We start from the raw sequence: 20593 nt of genomic DNA, 5'->3' as shown, positions 1-20593 counted from the left end.
GCCTCATACAATTTAGTCTGATCCACTCTGCAGTTCCTCTGAGAGGCTCAGGGTGGGACTCTCAGCTGTTGTAAGCTGGCCTCGCTGCACCAAGGCAGGAAAGCCAGGGGTGATGTACACCAGCTGGGAAGTGGCCTGAAATCATGACAACGGAGTTGCCAGAAACTGCTCTTAAAAGCTATGGTCCACCATGATGGAAAGTATAATGCAGACAAAGTACTAAAAGCTTTTTTCTGTTGTTGATGAGAATTTATTTGACAAGATATTTTTGTGAGGACTAGAATGACTGTTACTCCAGAAATGAACATTAAACCATACAGAGCAATTCTGGAGCTGTCAGTTTAACATCTGTAAAGAGAAAAAACCTCCCGCAGCTCAGGCAATACTTTTGAAAGCAGAGTATAGTCAGTGAAAGACGATATAGATTTCATGGAGAGAAAAGCATGCTTTAACTAATGCATGAGGATTCTGTAAGAGTTAATCTCAGTGTAGACAAGGAAAACAGAGCAGATGTCATATAAGAAGTATTTCATTAAGTAGCTTACTGAGCTTTGACCAATGAAGTACAGAAAAAAACCTGTGTACCTTTGCGGTACAGAAGGAACAGTATTTAAAATGGCTCGAGGAAGTGAATGCTGTCCAGATAATGGATGGGTCTAACTAAGAACATTTTAAACAGAAATTAAATTGTCACTGAGCTGACTTCTGAGTTTGGTCTGGTTTTCCTACGATTGTGTTGTCACAGACTAAAGTATGACTTGTGCAAATGAAGAAGAAGGGTTAAAACCAGCTGAAAAAAAAACCCTTTCCTTGAAAATCTGTATTGGCTGGAGGTCTGGCCTGGGCACACAGGAACAGAAGAATGCATAAGCTTGCTGGGTTTAAAGAGCTAGCAGAGAAGGAACAAACACACCTCTAGCATTAATGCACCTGCCTTCTGGGACTCCCCAACCTGTATGCTGTCCAGGGTGGCTTCAAGCATAGAAAAGTGGAAGTGAATGATAAATTATTTGCTTTAGAAAGAGGGAGGAAGAAGTGGAAAAAAATTTGACTCTTAGGGGTGCTCCTGCATCAAATGTGCCAAGATTGAGTCTGGTTGAGAGGGCTCATGTAAAAATTTCTTTTCTTACAATTGCATGCTAGGACTGTAATAAAAACACTATCAAAAAGTAAGAGCAACATCTGTCTGATAACTTCCCTCTCATCTGAATTTGTTTAGCCCATTAGAGTTTCAGGGTTTTGGGGACCCTTTTACTGTTCCCAAGTACGGCTCTAAGCACCTGAATCTCTAAGTCATTCTTTTCCTGGCCTACTGTCTTTCTTGAGCGTTTTGTTTAGAGTTACTGTCTCTCTGCTCCCCCCTTTTAGTTTTCTGAATCCTCCTTGGCCACAGTGTTGTCTTCAGTGTCAATTATTTTAATTTGCTGAACACATCAAACAAGCTACAGTTTCTTTTGGTATTTCTTTCTTCTTGAGAGATTTATACCTCCAATCTCTGCTAGATTACTGAGGCAAAAAATGAATTCAATTAAAAAAAATTATAGTAAATGATGCTCATTCTGTTAGTAACATTGTTTGCTACCTCTCAGAAATTGCACTGCTTCCCTCACTGACCTCTTGTTCCATGTACTTGAAAAAATGTCATTCCACTTATTATAACCACCTGTCAATTTCCCATTCATTATCTACCTTATGTTTTTCTTTCCGGAAAGAAAGGAAGTTATTATAACTACTTGTGAATTGTCTGAAGAAAGAAACTGTGAGCAGACTAAAATCATGGTAAGGATTATGCATGGCCTGGTAGTTTTGTATTTACATATGCTGAGAATTAACACATGCAATATATGTGAAAGACTACAGACATTCAATTATTTTTGCTTCGAGAGGAAGACTTTTTTGATGCAATGACATTTGGCAACCCTATAAAGCATTTGGATCAGTAATTTAAGATAATATAAACTAAAGCTTTACAGCATTTTTACTTAAATAGTTGCATTTTAGATACTACATGCCATGCACTTCTGGGTCAGCCTAATGTTATGTGGGTATGCCACGTTTCTCTCTGCCAGCATTAAAATGGCAGAAAGGAAAAAGCAAAAATGAAGCAGAAAGTAACTGTAAGAGTTGGTAATCTCTCGGTAGAACAAAAGATACTGCTTTGTGGTGTAACACTGAATAGAATTGACATTGCCAAGGTTGGGTACGTGTAATATAACCTCTCAGGTTCCAGGACAAATCCATGAAATTTAGCTCTGTCTCTTGTTTTTGGAGGGTGGGGGCAGACCAAGACTTTATATATGCAGTTCTGCTCTGGCAAGTAGAGAACCAGGAAACAAACCTCTTTTGCCAAAATCTTATATCCCTATCTGTCTGTGTTCAGTTAAGCTACTCTTTTGAACATTTTCATAGAACAGAAATGCTTTGCAGGAGCTGAAATAAAAAAATCACAAAAACTGGCATGATTCCCCCAAATATATAAATGAATACAGAAATAAAAGTGACCCAACTACAACTATTTGCAATCCTTTTCCTAGTAAGTCTGTTTAATTCAATCCAATATATTTCTGCAAAGCAAAACCACTACTATGGTGAATCATTTTCTGATAGTGCAGGGATATTTAAATGGACTCATCTTTTCTAAATGGAGGCTTCACCATCTGTTCTGCCCTCTTATTACAAATAGAGAGGGAACCTAACTCACTGCATCAGCATGTAAAGCCTAGCATCAAAATGATTTAGACGTATGTGTGTTTTTTATGCACCTGGTATGTTTTCTCACATACCAAACACAAATCAGTAGGAAGGCCTGTCTCTTGTAATCTAATACATTTTCTGATCTAGTGCCTTTATTCCTTTCTCATGGCAGCAGAAATTGATGGCCAGTAGTTTGCATTTTATTAGGACAATTATGACCCTGTTGCCATCCTGCAGGAGATATATCTTTATTGGGCTGACATTTTGTGATACCATTACCTCTCTACAGAAAATGAGCCTTGATTCTTTCCCTCTTGCTTGGTCTGTGTACGATTCGTCATGGACAGAAATGTTGTAGATGTGCTGAGGATGTGCCAGACTGCTGAAAAGCTGTCTTTCCTCAAAGGATGCCATACAATCTCCCTTAAGACCATTTAGAGAGGGAACATATTCCCATCAGAGTAGCACTGGAGCAGAAACTCCAAAATGCATCATACTGCATCATTTTTACAGCTTTAAATGGCAAATTTCGCAGTAGGTTAGGAAGGGAGGTGTGAGTTACCACATCTTACTCTCTCTGTACCAGGGGATTGATTCCACGCTTGATGCAAATGTTAATTCAAATAAAACCCTCAGGGCGTACCTGTGTTGTAGCCCCTCCCAAGTGCTGGCCAGGGCCGATGATTCTTCCAGAGGTTGCCCAAATACCAGTCACTCTGGTTCTCCACCAAGCCAAGAACCTGCTGCCCTGGAAATGAGCAAATTGCAAGCAGATCATTAGACAAAAGATAGTCAGTCCATGGAAAACACACACAAAATCTGGAGAGGGACAGGCAGTGGAAACAGAAGACGGCAGTTCTGAAGCTGCCTTCCTTTCATGCATTAGGAAGATGCCTGCTTATGTAACAGAAAGCAATCCTGGCACAGCAAACTCAGCACGGCTCATTTCTTTCCTTTTCCCCTGGCTAGTCTGAGTAATTAAACACTGTGGGAACCTTTGTCATGCTGACAAAAATATATCACCCAGACAAATATGAATGCTGCTTGATTTTGGAATACAATGATAGAGAATCCTCCTAGTGAGAAGTAAGTGTTGGTAAAATGATCATCTAATATGAAGATCTGTTTAAACTCTGATGGAGATAATATAATGGAAGAGCAAGGTTCAGTATAACAAATTATTCTCTTCCCATGCTCTCCCCTCTCGCCCCCCAACTAGTTCCAGTTTTTTTTCCTCAGTCACAAAAGAGATCCCTTTGGCTCAGGAAACAAATGGATTCTAAGGGTTTACCTACATAAGTTGCACTGTTTTAATTTAAGAGATTAATTTAAAAGTCATTTAGGTAAGCCTATGTGGAATGCTGCACAGGAATTATGACTTCAGTTTTAAATGGGCTTATTTTGGTTTAGCTTACATTGATTAGCAGCTGGTTTCAGCTAGAGTAAAACGTGCTTTAAATCAAATGTGTCTAGGAGGTTTGTACTGCTTAAAAATCAACTGAAAAGTGAATGTTTGTATAGATAAGGACTTAATTATCTATCCTGAAATGTGCTGTATGAAATGTAAATAAGACTAGTGATTGAAATGATGCTCTAGTGACGGAGGACGGACAGAAGGGGAAAACTGCATTTGGATCTAGTCAAAGAAAGGAAAGGGACTAGTGTTTTGACCAAGGGACCCGCTCAGTGTGGGCACTATGACTAAGACAGGAAATGTTTTTTCAACCTTTTTGGAAAGCAATTAAATATCATGCTCTCAAAGTACATTTTCAAATCCCAGCTATGCTCATAAAACTGCGTGTATGGCCACAGCAGTGCACTGAAAGCATTAAATTATCATCCTGTGTTGGCTATATAGGACCACAGATGCACTACAAAAAAAAATAAATTATTATGGCCCAAGACAAGACTGGTCTGAGAAGCAAGACACAAAGACAGAAGTTACTCATTCGTGATCAGCTAGGATGGCATGAGCGTAGGCCAGGTGACTGTTAGTCCCCTGTGGTACCCAACTCCGTGGGATGTCAGTAAGCCTCATGCATCTCGAATTCTATTTCAAAGAATGTGAGCAGCAGTGAGCGGCCAATGCATATAACAAATAAATCAGAACAACAGCATTTAATGAGTGAAAGGAAATCAATCTAGAAATAACCTTGAGGGATTACAGAGTCCACTCTACACCACTGCTCAGGTTCAGCCTACTCCATCCTAATCATAACATGCCAGTCCTCACCAGCCCTCATTTTCCAATGATGTCCCTCCTTTTTCATTCAATATTTTATATTTCCTTTTCCACATTAAACTCCATGAACAGTTTTTTAAGAAGGTGGAAAATCTGGGGGAGAGGGAAAGGATCATAAAAGAGACTACCATACATTATCACCCCGCTGGTGCTACTGAAAACTGGTAACATTAACAGAGTGTGGTGCGTAAGAGAATGAGATGAATTACAAGTTAGAAGCAGATACATCCTAAGCAGATGTTGAAAAGTGGATGTGTTCTTTCTCCATACAAATAAACCTCTCAAATAAACATCTCTCAACCTATGGGACTCATAGAACACACTGGACAGCAAATGAGGCCCCATGAGCCATATATTGCAAGGAAACAGGAAAAGAGTCTCAACTGATTGATACAAGTCTTAGCTAAAAAAAGGCCGAAGGGCACAATTTAAACTAACACTTGTTGATTCTGTGCTCGAAGGACGTGTGCTCTTTATAACCACTCCCTTACAGATGAGGTAGAATAAATCAAAATAAGGAGCTACCATGGCTAGTAAAGGATGAGAAAAACAATAAAAAATACAGGTGCATCTGGGCTGGAATGGATTGGCACAGCTGGTAGGAAGAGAGTGACCCTGCACATACTCTAACAGCACATTTCACAACTCAGCAGTCTGCAGATCCTTATGAGGATAGTACCACTAACATCAAAAGAAATGTTAGAATTCTATTTGCAAGAAGCAGATACTAAACTTCCTTACCAGGGAACATCAGTCTGCTTTCATTATTTTAGCCCCATGCATTTCCCAACAAGTCACACAGTTCAGCCTTCAAACTGATGAATAATAAGAAATGAACAAACCTTGCTGTTTGTTAATGGTTTTGCTTTCCCACCTACCAGTCAAGAATCTCAGTTCTGACAATGTGCCCCTGACTTACTTTTCAGTTATTATTTTTCAGGCTAAGATAAACTGAAAAGGCTTAGGAAATTATGTTTGCATGCATTTATTGTAGTTTTATTGTTTCCTTACCCTTTTCCCCGTTATTTTTGAAGACACCAGAACAAATCCTGCTCTCACCAGTATTCCTGGAGGTTTGATATGGGACACGGATGAAGGCAGCAATTAACATCGTGTAAGCTTCAGGGCTTAGATACATGGATCAGATAATGTAACTTACTCTGCATCAACTGAGCTGGAATAACTGTCTGTACATGCCCTTTTAGCTTGCCACAAATACAAAATTAGATGTGTTAGCTAACACTTTTTAATTTGATTTTGCAATGGCCTGGGAATCCATACATGTTCAGGTACTGTCCTAGGGCAGTGTAGTACACAGCTTGTCAGGCTCCTGTAGCTCCAGCTGGTGTCTAAAAATCTACTAGGCAGAAGAGATGGCTTGTCTCCCAAGCCATCTTGGAAGAATTTATAAAGATACATTTAGTATTTTCTCTAGTTATATATATTTCTTTTCTTTTTCCTAGCCTGGGATAGTGTTGCTCTCTCTGCCAAAGAATAATATATTTTTTTCCCTTTACACTGTCTCTATGACCTCGACTTAGGGCAGAAGTGATCAGAAAAACAGAACTGCAGCTGCATGGCAAATTGTAATGGTTCCGAATTTTATTTTATTTATTTTTTCATTCTGCTTCAGTATAAAAAAATGAAATTCAGAAAAATTCCCTGGAAAAGAGGTCCCAAAATATTTTGATTCAAAGATATCAAAATAACCACATCTAAATGTAGAACCCCACTCATTTCAGTAAGATCAATATGACACAATACAGATGTATAACATATATCATTATTCTATATATTTAAAAATTAAAAAAACCCACATCATAAAGTTTTGCCCTTCCAATTTTGAACAACTAAAAAGATTCCATTCAAAATTCTCATCCATTTTTTTAACATCAGTTTTTTAAAATCAATCTGTCTAGTGTATTGGAGTATTATCAGTTAATTCATTAATTTTAATTTGGTTATTTTTTCAAATGCATTGTGAAGTTCATAGAATCATATCATAGAATGGCTTGGGTTGGAAGGGGCCTTCAAGATCATCCAGTTCCAACCCCCCTGCCACCCACTAGATCATGTTGCCCAGGGCCTCACTGAACCTGACCTTGAACACCTCCAGGGATGGAGCATCCACAACCTCTCTGGGCAACCTGTTCCAGTGCCTCACCACCCCATGACTGAAGAATTTCCTCTGACATCTAATCTAAATCTCCCCTCTTTCAGTTTAAAACCATTCCCCTTGTCCTATCATTATCTGCCCAAGCAAAAAGTTGTTTTCCATCTTTTTTATAAGCCCCCTTTAGGTATTGAAAAGTTGCAATGGGGTTACACCTCCCTTGACCTGCTGGCGGCTACTCCTTTTCAATGCAGCCCAGGAGGCAGGTGGCCTTCTGGGCTGCAAGCATGCACTGCTGGCTCACGTCAAACTTTTTATCCACCAGAATCCCCAAGGCCTTCTCTGCAGGGCTGCTCTCAGTGAGTTCTCCCAGTCTGTACTCACGTCTGGGATTGCCCCAGCCGAGGTGCACTACCTTGCACTTAGACTTGTTGAACCTCATTATGTTCATGTGGGCTCAAATCTCAAGCTTGTCCAGGTCCCCCTCAATGGCATCCCTTCCGTCTGCTGTATCAACTGCACCACTCAGCTTGGTGTCATCTGCAAACTTGCTGAGGGTGCACTCAATCCCATTGTCTATGTTGTTGATAAAGATATTAAACAGTATCAGCCCCAAGATGGACCCCTAAGAGACACTACTCGTTACCAGCCTCCACTTGGACTTAGAGTCATTGACCACCACCCTCTGGGTGCAGCCTTCAAGCCAATTCCTTAATGGTCCACCATTCAAATCCATCTCTCTCCAATTTGGATGTCAGGATATCATGCAGGACACCATGTCAAAGGCCTTGCAGAAGTCCAAGTAGATGACATTGGTTGGTCTTCCCTTGTCAACTGATGCAGGCACTCCATCGTAGAAGGCCACCAGTTTGTTCAGGCACAATTTGCCCTTGGTGAATCCATGCTGGCTGTCAAGGATAACCTACTTGTCTTGCATGTGCCTTGACACTTCTTCCAGGAGGATCTGTTATTGAAATGCAGCCCAGGCCAAAGTGGTGTTGAACAGGCACAACGAACACTCTCCTTGTCCACAGTCCTCTGACCACCCCTCAGCCCTGACCTGTCCCTCTGTCACTCTTCATGCCTCCCTGATGAGGCACATGCAGCTCTGCAGAAACTTTCACCAGTCTCATCTCCCCTCTGATCATACCGGATCCTGAATTCAGATTTTCTGGGGAGAAAGACTAGAGCTCCTTGCCACCATGGCCTTTTGTAAAAGGCAAGCATAACAGAGTTATTTGAGTTATTCTTTCAGCAAATGAGAACATGGTGGCTACTGTAATAAATATGAATTGTTCAGCAGTCTGAGCTGCCTGTTTCTTCTTCCTAAGAGTTATTATAATAAAATACCATGACTAACAGCAAAAACTCTGTCATTATTTTTTGCTCTGGCCCTGCAGTTATGATTAAGTGCACTCCTCTCCCTCTCTGTTACTCAAGGCACAAGTTAGCTTATGAAAACGAAGCTGTCTTTCTTACTTATTCATACATAACCACCATCAGCCAGACAACAGAAAACAAGGCTATGATTCTGGCATGACCATGGTGAAAAATTATGGAGCAGGCAGAATTACATCCGGACTGTCCTGTACCAGGCTGTGCTGCCTGGCTGTGGGACCAGTCTCCTCCAGAAGGCAGCTGCTCAGCTATGGTGTTTTGCACAGTACAGCTCCCTGACAGCTCACATGATGGGGAGTGCAAAAGCTTTGCTGTTGCTGAAAAGAGGTTTCCATGGAAAAACAGATACTTCTAAGCCTGACAACTCAATGCCTTTGATTCTGTTTACGCATCATGGATTTTGGTGGCTAACGGAGAGGAAGGCATGTTCCTGTAATTCAGGCATTCAAGGGGACTCAAGATCTCATTTCAGTCCCCAATTCTGATGCTGATTTCTTGGGTGACACTGGAAGAGTCATGTAACAGCCTCTTGCTTGATTCTCCACAAATAATAATGGTGATAGCCAATCCCTCTCCCATTTTGCCTGTCACACATATTGCAACTATGTGCTCTGAGGTAATAACTTTGTGTTATTTTTTACCGAAAGCATAACAACAGCTGCATGTAGCCGGGCTGAAGCTCCATGTAGCACAGTACTGTGTCTCCAGCTGCAGGGCGCAGAAGCTGTGTGGTATGGAGAGCAACAGCAGGGCAGCTACAGGGTGGTACTGCTTAATAGTGCTCTTTTGGCCTTCAGGTATTTTCCTATTACTAACAATAATAATAACACTAAAAAATATAACAACTATTACAACCCGTTTCCACAACTTCTTTAGTGGAAAACTTTTTTTTTTTTTCTTGTCTTAGGAAACTGCATGGCTTTCATGTGGCTCCACTGCAACCACAGTAAGAGCAATGGGTCCACCTTTTAATCGCCTATGGCCATTACGGTGAGCTGACACCACAGGAGAGGTTTGTTCCAGTACTGCTAGTTGCTATATTATCAAGGGTTAGTTGTATTTGGTAGAGGCCTCCAAAGTGAAAAAGAAGCACAATGTATTTTCAGCCTTTAAAAACATAAGTGTAAGCAAATTCTATACTGTGGAGGTTTTTAAAGCAGAACAGAACAGAACTCTGTCTTGCCACTTCTAACTGTTTCAACAGTTGTGGTTTAAGTTGTTAGAAATTTAATACAGACGTGAATGCTGGAGCCACAGCCAAGTACTGCTGGAGCAATGCATGCCTTCAGCGTAAGCTGACAAAAACAGGAGAAGGATTCAGCAAGTCTTTAAGATTCAAACCTGGCAGGAATCAGGAGAACTGCAGAGTTAGTGCTCCCAAAACAGGACACAGACATAAAGAATAAAAAGGTAAAAGGAGGGAAGAGGGGAAAAGGTATATATTCCAAATGCTGGAACATTTCTAAATTGCCCAGAACCAAGACTGATGATCATTGTCGGTGACTAGCAGAATCTATAATGGTACAATGAAGCTGGGTTATTTTCTGAATGAAACAGAGTTAAAATCTTTTGTTAAATGTCCCTTCCCTCTTCTCTCCTTCTTCATCCTTCTCCTGTTTTGCTTTATCCTTTAAACATCTGCATAAGACACCTTTCCGTTTGGAAATGAGCATTAAATCTGTAAGCACACATCCTTAGCTGGTATAAATCTCCATGACTTCAATGAAATCAGCGTACTTATGCTGATTTATACCAGCTGAATGAGTTGCACTTCATGTTAGTCTTGCCTGAGTGACTGACCCTTTCTCTACAGCCTTCTAGTCCCTGAGCTTGCACCAGTTCATACAAAGCATGTGGCTTCTAAAATCTTTCACTTCTCCTGACACATATCTCATCTACCTCTTCAGAGCACTGTCAAGTTCAAGCTTTTCATCCTCACTATTGATGCCCTGTGCAATTCTTGCTCTGTCAATATCAATTCATGCTTCTCCCTGCTCCCACACTCACTCCTCTTCTTCTACTTGCATGCCCTCTTTCATCCCTAAAAAAGACTCTCTCTTCTTTTACAACAAACTCCCTGAGTTACCTCTGGAAATGTATTTCTAGCATGGTAACTCTTAGCACCTCTAGACAGTTTTTAGATAGTTTATCACAGATACAGAGTAAAATATGTACATGAAATCTTGTGTGTGCTCTGTACCCAAGCCTGTCCGCCCCCAGAAATACAGGTTCACATTTCCTCATATGACTGTACAGTGTTCACTACCTTTCACAGAACTGAATACTTTTACCTCTACTGTGAGTTTATTTCACACGCATGCAATACATGCAACATATAAACGTATTGTATGTGCATTCACACATATATATATGTGCATATCTATATATACTCAGGGAAGTACACCTCCCACACAAGCCTACGTTTTTTATTTGCCATCTCACTTAGATTAAGTATGCTGCTGTTTCCCAATGGCCATTAGCCCTTCTTAGTGGGCTGATTTCTCGTAGAGAGAATCTGCACAGGCAGTTATTAAGGAACATTTTGGATGAGGAGGAGACCAATGAGTAGCTCATGGGAACGTACTGCAGGACTGGCTCACGAGAGAACACGGCTTCATGGCAGCTTCACGTTGGATAGCACATTGGTGCCAGTAGAGGGAGAGAGGAGACAGGCATTGACTACATGGTAAGAAAAGAAGGTAGGTAGGTGAGGCACAGGTAGATAGAGCACATAGATGGCTGGGAAATACAGGATGGGCAAGGTTGAGTCAGTGAAGGAGAAAGGAATTAGTGAAAGGAATAATGATGCTGCCAGTGCTGGAACAAGGATCTAAAGCAATATATCAGCTGACTTCTGGATATACTCAGAGGTGGCGATGTGGCCAGGGCTAAAGAAGTTACAGCAACTTGGGCCAGAGAAGAATAATAATTCAGCAAGAGTCTGTTCAGATAGATAGAAACATAGCAAGAGTTTTGTAGGTGGTAGAGGGGAAGATTCAGAAGGCAAAATCATACACAAACGGTGATCAAGAGGATGAAGTACAGAGAATTGGATTGAGAAAGTTTGGGGTAAAGAGCTAAGTCTATGATTCTTTTTCATAAGGAAAGATGAAAGACTGAAATCAATCAAAAGATGAAAATAAATTAGGTTTCCGCTTATCATCTCCTCTACTCCAAGGAGCTTATTAGAAAACGAAGAATCCAGTGAAGAGTCCAGCAAACTACAGCAAAGCCAGAAAATCTATCATTAATATTTGCAACACTTTCATCTGCAGAATTTCAGAGAAACAGATTCTCAGCAGCTGTGTACAAGAGACTAAGTGCAGAAAAAAAACCTTTCACTGTGGAACAAAACTTTTTGAGGTTTTCTGTGACAATTGCAAGGCGTTGTGCACATGTGACAAATGGGCTCCTATGCCAGCAACTTAAAAATAGTTCAAAGATGTTATGATTTGGACACACACAGAAATTTTTGTTTGTTTTCTACCTGGCAGGAAAGGATATGCCCAAAACATTGCTAGGGAAAGTGCACTAGCATGGTGTTTGGGGAAGAACGTACCTGACCAGAGAAGCAGTAGTGAAATGGTATGCCAGAGCATAAGGGATGCTCATACCAGCTTCACGTGCTGCTGAGCTTATCCTTCCTCACCTCAGCTTTTATGCCACTGTTTATGGCACAAAATGTCCCAGCAGCAGCAATGCCATCTAATTAACAGCAATAGAAGACTTGGCATGAATCCTTTCTCAGATGATGGGTATACTCTCCTAACCAGGTTGCAGGTGCTCAGTGAGATGGACTCACTGCTTTGACTACACACCTCACTTTTTATTCAAACAATGGCAGCTTGAAGATTGTGCGCCCCTGTACTGCTTTTCCCGTCATGGTCTCCCTTTTAATTTTTAATTCATTCAATATAAAACCCTACATTTTTATAAAATTGAAAACCTCTTCCTCTGAAAGCAGCAAAATGTCCTTATGAACAAAGTCAATTCCAATCCACTAGCTCTAATATTCAGGCAGGGGTCTGAGAGAAAAGACATTTTAAAATTATTGTGCCCAGTGTTTTCAGTAGCATACAAACTATTAAAACCCTGGCATGAATTTGTGCATGAATACGTGATCACTGAATAAAAGATGCTTTTTTTTTTTCTTTTCCCTGCAAAAGACAATGCAATAAAACTGCCTTAGACAAGAGTGTGAAGAACATGAAAGTAACAAACTGTCCATACACCATGACTCTGTTATAACCGTTACCAATTTTATAAAGGGGTAAGGTCCTGAGATGCACATATTGGTTGGCACAAACCCCCTCTGTGAAATGCATCTCAGTAAGGGGAGCTGAGCAGCAGGCTGCAACATGTAATCAATAATATAACTCTTGCGCAGTGCCTTTCATTAGTAACCCTTTGTGAAGGAAAGGAGAAACTGAGGCACCTGGTGATGGAGTGATATTTCTAAGATCACTGAGGAGATGAATGGTGATGTATGAACAGGCACCAGGACTTCTGAGATCCTGAGCACTGCTCGTTGATACTGAGGCACCATCCTTTTTAGTAGCCTAGTGTCTAAACTGCCATTGCCACTCACTAATAATTCAGAAATTTCCACTTCCCTAGCCTTCTGAGCAGCTGTTAGCTTACCGTGTTCACTAGTGGCTGAGGTTTTTCTTGCCAAATCCTGAATGCCATGCTCTGTTCTGCCACAAGTTTACTTTGGGTACATCCCTCGGGATTCTGTGCATCTCTCTTCACATTCCTTGTGATGTTCAGGCAGTTGCTGATTTCAGCTGTACCAATGTAAATCTTAAGTTGCTTCTGTTAACTGAACAAACTGAACTCAGATCCACATGAGAGTAACAGAGGTTAGCCACTGACTGCTCATTCCTCTTTCTTTCTGTAAAATGGGAATGACATCACTGCTTCACCACACTTACTGGGTTTCAGTAATCGGTGCTTGAGGTTGTTGTTGGAATACTAAACTGTTGTTTATTAGCAATGAATTAGAGACAGAGGGTAAGAGCTTTCTTATATTCCAGAGACTGTTATTCCAACTTCATATTCTCTTTGGCAGTTATTGTATATAAATAGCAAACCCCACCCCTCTTATTTTTATTTAAAAGAAGCAAATCTTCTAAATCAATGGGCATACCAGGAATGTTTGCAAGCAAGAAACATGTAGGTATATATCATAAGGACCTTCTCTGAGCACCAGAGAAGTCCCTGGATTTAGAAGCAGAGGCAGAAAAAAATTCAAGACGAGCAGAATGAAAAGGATTGTTTTTCTGGTGACAAGTTGAAAAAGAAAACAACACACACAGAAAATAGGGACATACTTCATAGAAAAGGGCTGTAGTCACACATGATGTAAAAAAGGTTGCCAAGTTAGTGTAAGTGGTGTTGAAATCCAACTATGTTGACATTATTTTTCCCCTTTGTTGGATTCAGTTCTGTCAAAAAATAAACAAGCTCTGTATTTTCCCTTTGGCTATGTGGCTTTACCAGCCTATGCAAATTTTTCAAGATCAAGATTCAAGTCTTCTCTTCCGTAGACACAGCCTGCAGTAAGGTGCTGCTACCTGCCTAGCACTTCTTGCCACCGCTATTAATGGCACTCACTACACTGACAATTTTTTTTTTTTTTTTTTTTTTTTTTTTTTACGTACAGAGCTCACCTTATACTGTTAATGACAGACTTCAAGACAGGTGAGAGCTCACAATCACTACAGCTAAAAATGATTTATGCATCAGGGTATCAGACGGTAAGATGACACGTTTGTTCATATCTAATGACTCTGCACAATTAGTCCTGTATCAGGGAAGTGCTGATGGAGAGCTCTGACATCAAACAGCCTCCTTCCTGTTCTGCATCCTGAGCCCACAGAACACGAGCTGCTTCTGCCTGATACAAAAAACAGTGGCTGTACAAGAAGCCTCATAGTTTAGTGATGACCTTGATAGACTTGGGATTTCTTCCTCATTCTAACGTTGTCTGGCTGTGCAATCACTGCTGGGTCACCAGCAGTTTGCCCAGCTTCAGCCTCTCTAGGCAGGCACGATTCTGCAGTCAGGCTAAGCATCAGATGCGTGTGCAAGAAGGAAAGACCAACTCGGAGAACAGAATGGAAAGCTTTATCCTACCAGTGTTGCAAGTTATTTTTGCAGCAAGAGATGGAGCACTACAAATACCTAGTAAATGTGCAGAGAATTGCACTTAAATTTGAACACAGCCATTCCTTCTCTATGCCCTTCTGTCTTTTAACCTGTACCCTGGAGACAGAGGGATTTACAGGGCAAAGTGGTTGAGATTTTCTCTTGCTGAAATTGTGTCCACTTGTAAACTGAACCTGAAATCATATATAGCATTGGCTCGGTTTTGCTGGTATGTAACCCTGTCCAATACTACTGAGTCAAGACTGATACAAAAATAAAACTACGAAACTGCCGCTTACACAATACCTTGAGCTCCAGGGGCTCAACTACCATATGTCTTATGGATTGCTAGTAACACTTACTTACTCTCAGCTTTCAGCTGTTTACTTACATCTATGACGCATTGTGCTAGAGTGACAATGAAGTGGTTAATATTCCTGATATGATGGAAAATCCAGTAAGGCCTGGAAGAAACAATAAGAAAAATATGACATTCTTCAGTGTTTTGCAAATTAATCATTGTGGTCAGTTCCAGTCTTTAGGGTGTTTTACTAAAGTCAAGCTCAGCGTTGATATTTCCCTTTTTGTCCTATTTATTGGTGTAGCACTGATTCCTGTTATTCTGAAGAACCTTACAGCAAAGGGGAAGAAAGCTGTGTCAACTGAGTAAAGGGAAAAAAGTAAGTGTTCTGAAAATCAGCTTAAGCTCTTTTCTCTCAGTTGTTTAATTATTTAGTAAGCGCAGGTCTGCTTTTAATTGAGACAGATAACAAATGTAAGCTCAATAGTTCACAGAAAGTGCAGAATTTTATTCCACAGCTCTGAGCCAGAGATACTTGAAAGTGGTACAAAAGAGTTAAAGCCTAAAAGCAAAGAGGTGAGAGATTAGCATGAGGTGCCAGTATCATTAAGTAGATATGTTGATGATAACGGGAAGAAAGGGCAAGACTTGCTGTCCACTGAAACACAACAACTCCCATAATGTATTCTGCACATCATATCGTTCAAGCCTCTAATATTTCATTCATTGATTTTATTGTCAAATGAAAAGGCGCTTGTTCCAAGTGGCATTTAGTGAGACAGATGGGGAGAGACCCAGACTTCATTACTGGGAGTTTGCTTTCTGGATAATGCTGACATTATATGGGTAAAAAACAACAGGAGTGCAAAAGTCTACCGTGTTCGAATGGTTAGAAAAGTCTCTTCGGTTCTCTTCCTGGAAGCTGAAGGGCTTTTTACTTGGTCAGACTGCAGTCTGCCTCATGTGTCATCTGCAGAGATCTGTGAAAAAGTGCCACTCAGACTTCTCACACGAGCTCTTTGAGATAAGCTCTGTTAGCATAGGATTCAACTTTTGTGTTGACTGCTGTTTTCAGCTACGGGAGGAGAGAAGAAGATCAGGAGAGAAGGCTATGAACTCTTGAACTTTCTACCAACTAGTTTTAAGGAAATATTCTACATTGTGCTTACAAAACAGAGGACATACGTGTATGTACTCCACAAAGCCCATTCTCTTTAGCCCCAGGAGCAAATATCCCCAGAGAAACCTTAGAAGCGTGTTTAATGACACTCAGTTACAAATGGTTGTATCAACTGACAGGCAAAAAGATCTCAGAGTTAATTGTAGCCATGGAAATAAATATACAGAAAAGCTAAATACCAGAAAGAAGTAAGCTTACATATGTATGGGAGCTCAAAAAGCACTTTGAAATAACCTGCTTAGCCTCTACTAGGTTAATTTAGGGACAAGTGAATATTGAAATGGTGATGGTTAGACAAAGCATTCCAAACCTTGCTCTCTTTGGAAATAACTAGAGGAAAATACAAAAAGTGAAAGCAGTTTCTGGAAGAAAATCCAGAATTTTCCATCTCTGAGAAGTATCTTCTTCAGTGGATTGACAGGGTTAAAATCCTTCCTCCCTATTCTCCCTCTCTGCCCTCATTAATTTTGCATTCCTGGTGCACAGCAGCAAGGCCTCACCAAGAAGCTGCCTGCAGCCAGATGCTTCACATACTTCTTTAAGAAACGTGAGAACCTTAACCTTCCAGGCTCAAGAAGAGCCTTCCTTTTCCTGGCCATGTGCTCCTTCCCCTACACATAGCACATAATATGTAGCACTAGCACCCCACAACCTCTTCTTTAAACTCTTCTCCCTGTGATGAGGTCAAATTGTTTGGCCCTTCTGAAAGGTTAGGTGAAGAAGAGTCAAGATGCAAAATGGATTTAGGCTGAAAATAGCTGGCAGCTGTCTGGCTTAACCAAAATTACAGCATCTGTAGGCATGCACAGCAACAGAATTTAAAGTGCCAGTGTGTTGGGGTTGAAAGCAACGTGCCTACAGCAGGCAGGAAAAACTTTGTGAACTGCTTTGTAAGTTACTTGTCTAAACTCCACTTAGAACTAAATTTTAAGAAGTGTTCATTTGTGAATCTGAGCCTGTTACTTTTTTATTTTTTATTTTTTAGTGATTTTTACAGCAGGATTTAAAGTACAATCTTTCCTTTAAAAATACTAAAGAATCAAAGTGACCAGCTGAACTACTGAAAATATCTAGATAATGTAAAGTATACTTTCACAATAGTAAGAAAAAAAGAGAGGGGACAAAAGCATCAAGAATTCCTCGGACATCAAAATGCTGTAGCCAGCTGTGCCCAACCACTGCAGGAAAGTATGCAGGAAGTCAGGGAACCAGTTAATCCTCTTAATCTCTACTAATGCACGAAGTGTAAGTAACATTTCTTTTATGAAGCTGTAAAACGCTGTTATGAGTTTTGAATCTGTCTTGAGTCTCAATGAATTGTCATCGAAAGGATAAGAACAGCAAGTCAAGTAAGAGTAAATTTCCCTTTACTTCTTCTCCTCTTCACCTATTTAGGGAGAAGATGGAAAACAATATAAAAATTGAAAGCTGTAAAATGGACTTGGCTAACTCTCTCATAACCACAGACATTAGATGACACACTGTACTTGCCCTTAAAGAGGGAAAAAAAATGTATGCGATACATTTGATAAAAGAAAGGCAAAAAATATATCTGCAACCTCTGTTTGATAAGCCTTTTTTGCACACAAAAAGGTATAACAAAGGACTTCATTCTCTGTCTTCCTTGGAGAGAAGAGAAATCCCCGACCCACTAAACGTCCACAAGACACACCCGTTATTAGCACATAGTGCCATGTAGTGGAAGGCTGATGTCACCTTTCTGTCAGTGATGCTGCAGATCTATTTAGCACCATAATAAATACAAATTACAATAGAAACACATTTAATACTTTGGCAAATTAAAAATGGATTGCCTTTCAAGTACTGAAAAATAGCATCAAATTAATATGCATCTGCAGATCAGAAAAGCAATAAGTCAAAGAAGGACGATGCAGACGACAATTTTGGCTGTGTATTGGGAAGATCAGACAGTTAAATCTAGAATTGAAATCTTGGCTTCCATTGTATTTAACACTGAGAATTCATTCAGAGCACAGTCACATGAACGACGTGGAAGCAAGCACATTAGTTTAAGAAATTATCACCTCATAGCAGGAGTTACTGCCTACCTAGCTCATCTCAGAGTATAGACATCTGGATTAGCTGCAGCCCTCTTCATCGGCCCTTGATAAAGGCAGTACGCAGAGTGAGAGGGACTATGAGTCCCCATAAAGTCTGTTAATGCAGCTTATGGAGAAGTAATGAAGAGATGATGGCAATAATTTCTTAAATCACTCTGAGCAAAATTGTCAGGACATCAGTTTATGCCTCCAAAAGCATGCAATAAATGGAACGTTTGCAGTTAATCTGTTCTAAACTCTTGAAGAGGTAAAACCCTTGTTAGAAATGAGGAAAGATTGTATAACCTGGTAGATTTGTGAAAGTATCCCTACACTGTTCCACCTTTTGCCTGCACCTCTGCCCTTTCTATCCTGGAAGTCCATCGACATTGTACCCACTCCTAAAATCCAGCTGTGTAGTCCCAAATAGACAGACATCTCTGACTTACTCTTCACAACGAACCAATGATGGGGGTGGCTCCAAGGAATTCTTGTGAAATCATCTGTGCGCAGTTTTTTTGTTTTTATATGCACCATGATTAACTCTTATTTTAATCCATCCAGTTCCATTTTCCTTCTGCTAGAGTGACTTAAGCCTCCCCCTGGAGCATTTCTTAACTCCCCACTTCCTTAGTGCTACTTTTAGCTTGGACCTACACTTGTCTCCTACCATGCCCTCAGGGTTTTCAGAAATGAACTTCTTTTTCCACAAGATTTTTTTTATTTCTGATTTGTATGATTTTCTCTCTGTGCTAAATGCTGTAAAAATGCATTGTCAACAGTGCTTTGTAACTCAGCATAAGAAATGTGAGGATCACTCTCAATGGTACATACTCAAAACAAAACAAAAAAGAGCAAATAAATGTAACCCCCCCCCCCTTCAACATGTGAAATGCTGGTTTCTTTCCTTCGAGAGTAAGATGTGACCCTGTGACTGAATTTAAAGCTCTTATTCTGTCACTTAGGCTCGGCCTAGTATGAGGAAACAAACTCCAAAACATCGATCAAATTCTGGGGCAATCTTCCATTTTTTTTATCACCATGTGAACTCAGTTCCCGCCTTCCCATGAAAGGAAAATAAAACATTTCCCATTTAAGCTTATAAGATCAATGCTGCAAGAAGAGAAATGTGTGAGTAGGCATGCACTGAAGGAAAGAAAGATTTATATAAGATGTAATTTAAGACACCAAGGCATTAAAAAGAGATCATTATCTGTTTTGGAGGTAGAGAAGAGATCTTCTATATATCATTATGAGATGCTGATCAGTTCTAGAAACTGAAAAGAACTGATGTTATTTCATTTCACAACAGATGGGAAGGTCCACCCCTCAGAAACCTGAATGAGGGCTGACTCAACATCATAAAATATTAGCTAATTTGAAGGATTTCCCCCCTCCCCTTTTTCTCCAAGTCCTCTAAGCTAATTTTGTAGCTAATGCAAGGACAGATCTGAGGGAGTAATTATCAAGCAGGTATGACAGGATTAAGTAAATGCTCTATGACAAGGCAATGCTGGGCTTCTCTTACTGAACCACTACATAAATTATTTGTGGTCAGGATTAAAGTATTTAATTAAATCATCTTTGTATGGATGACACAGGAAAATTATTTTTAAAATTGTGCAAGAGAGAAAAAAAGCTTCCCTTCCATTTACTTCTTACAATCTATTATTGAGACCGTAGTTCAAAAAACAGAATGATCAAAACAGCAGTGACTCACTGGCAAGAGCATTAGGATAAATCAACATACCTTGAAAGTTATCTCCTGGCATACATACTCTTCTCCCCTACACAAGATGATTACAATGTTATGCAAATACGTTTCTGGAACAAGGACAGCTTCCTGACCAGAAAGGTAGTGTCCCTCAGTGGTCTGAGCAGTTTACCCATGGGAAGTCTCCTTAATGTAAAGTTGTCACTCAACTCACTAAACATTAGTAGGCTGCTAGCAGACTGAGAGAAAAAGGATTTGTCAATTTTGTGTTTCACACAAACGTTAGTTGGAAGCAAGAAAAGGCTTGCTATTGAAGAAAAGAAGATGTGTGTAGAACAAATTCTAGAATTTTTGACCCCTGAAAATGACAAAAGGGAAAAAAATAGAAGACACAGCTTTTCCTCCAAAGAGTTATGTTCTGCAGTGCCAGAAGGGAGAATCAACATTACAGAGAGAGTTGCTCATTAAGGTCAGTATGTCCTAAACGATCTCTTGCCTTTCTTACTGCTCATATCAGCAACTGTGAGACAACTAGCCTAGGCCAGAATAACCGAGAGAAAGGTACCTGGAGATTGATGGACTGTATGAAAGCACATCTGAAGTCATGGCTGAGCTGGGGCATGGAGACATTTCTTTGCTTCCAACAAAACATCTTTTGAAGTCACATTTAGCTAACTATTCTGAGAAATGAACATATGAGCTTGGTTTGCCTCCATTTGGCTGCAGAATTGAATGAAACAA

At 40.2% G+C, this 20593-nt stretch overlaps 1 protein-coding gene across 1 annotated transcript in view; it reads right to left on the bottom strand.

Moving 5' to 3' along the window:
- The window catches only part of LARGE1 (LARGE xylosyl- and glucuronyltransferase 1), a 215037-nt gene that overhangs the window by 69608 nt on the left and 124836 nt on the right, over nt 1-20593 (bottom strand). The window contains 1 exon segment of the mRNA XM_040559576.1: nt 3338-3442. Coding sequence (XP_040415510.1) covers nt 3338-3442 — 105 coding nt within the window.

The sequence above is a fragment of the Cygnus olor genome, chromosome 1 (genome assembly GCF_009769625.2).
Source record: "Cygnus olor isolate bCygOlo1 chromosome 1, bCygOlo1.pri.v2, whole genome shotgun sequence".
Lineage (NCBI taxonomy): Eukaryota > Metazoa > Chordata > Aves > Anseriformes > Anatidae > Cygnus > Cygnus olor.
This window is presented reverse-complemented; position numbering and strand designations above follow the sequence as displayed.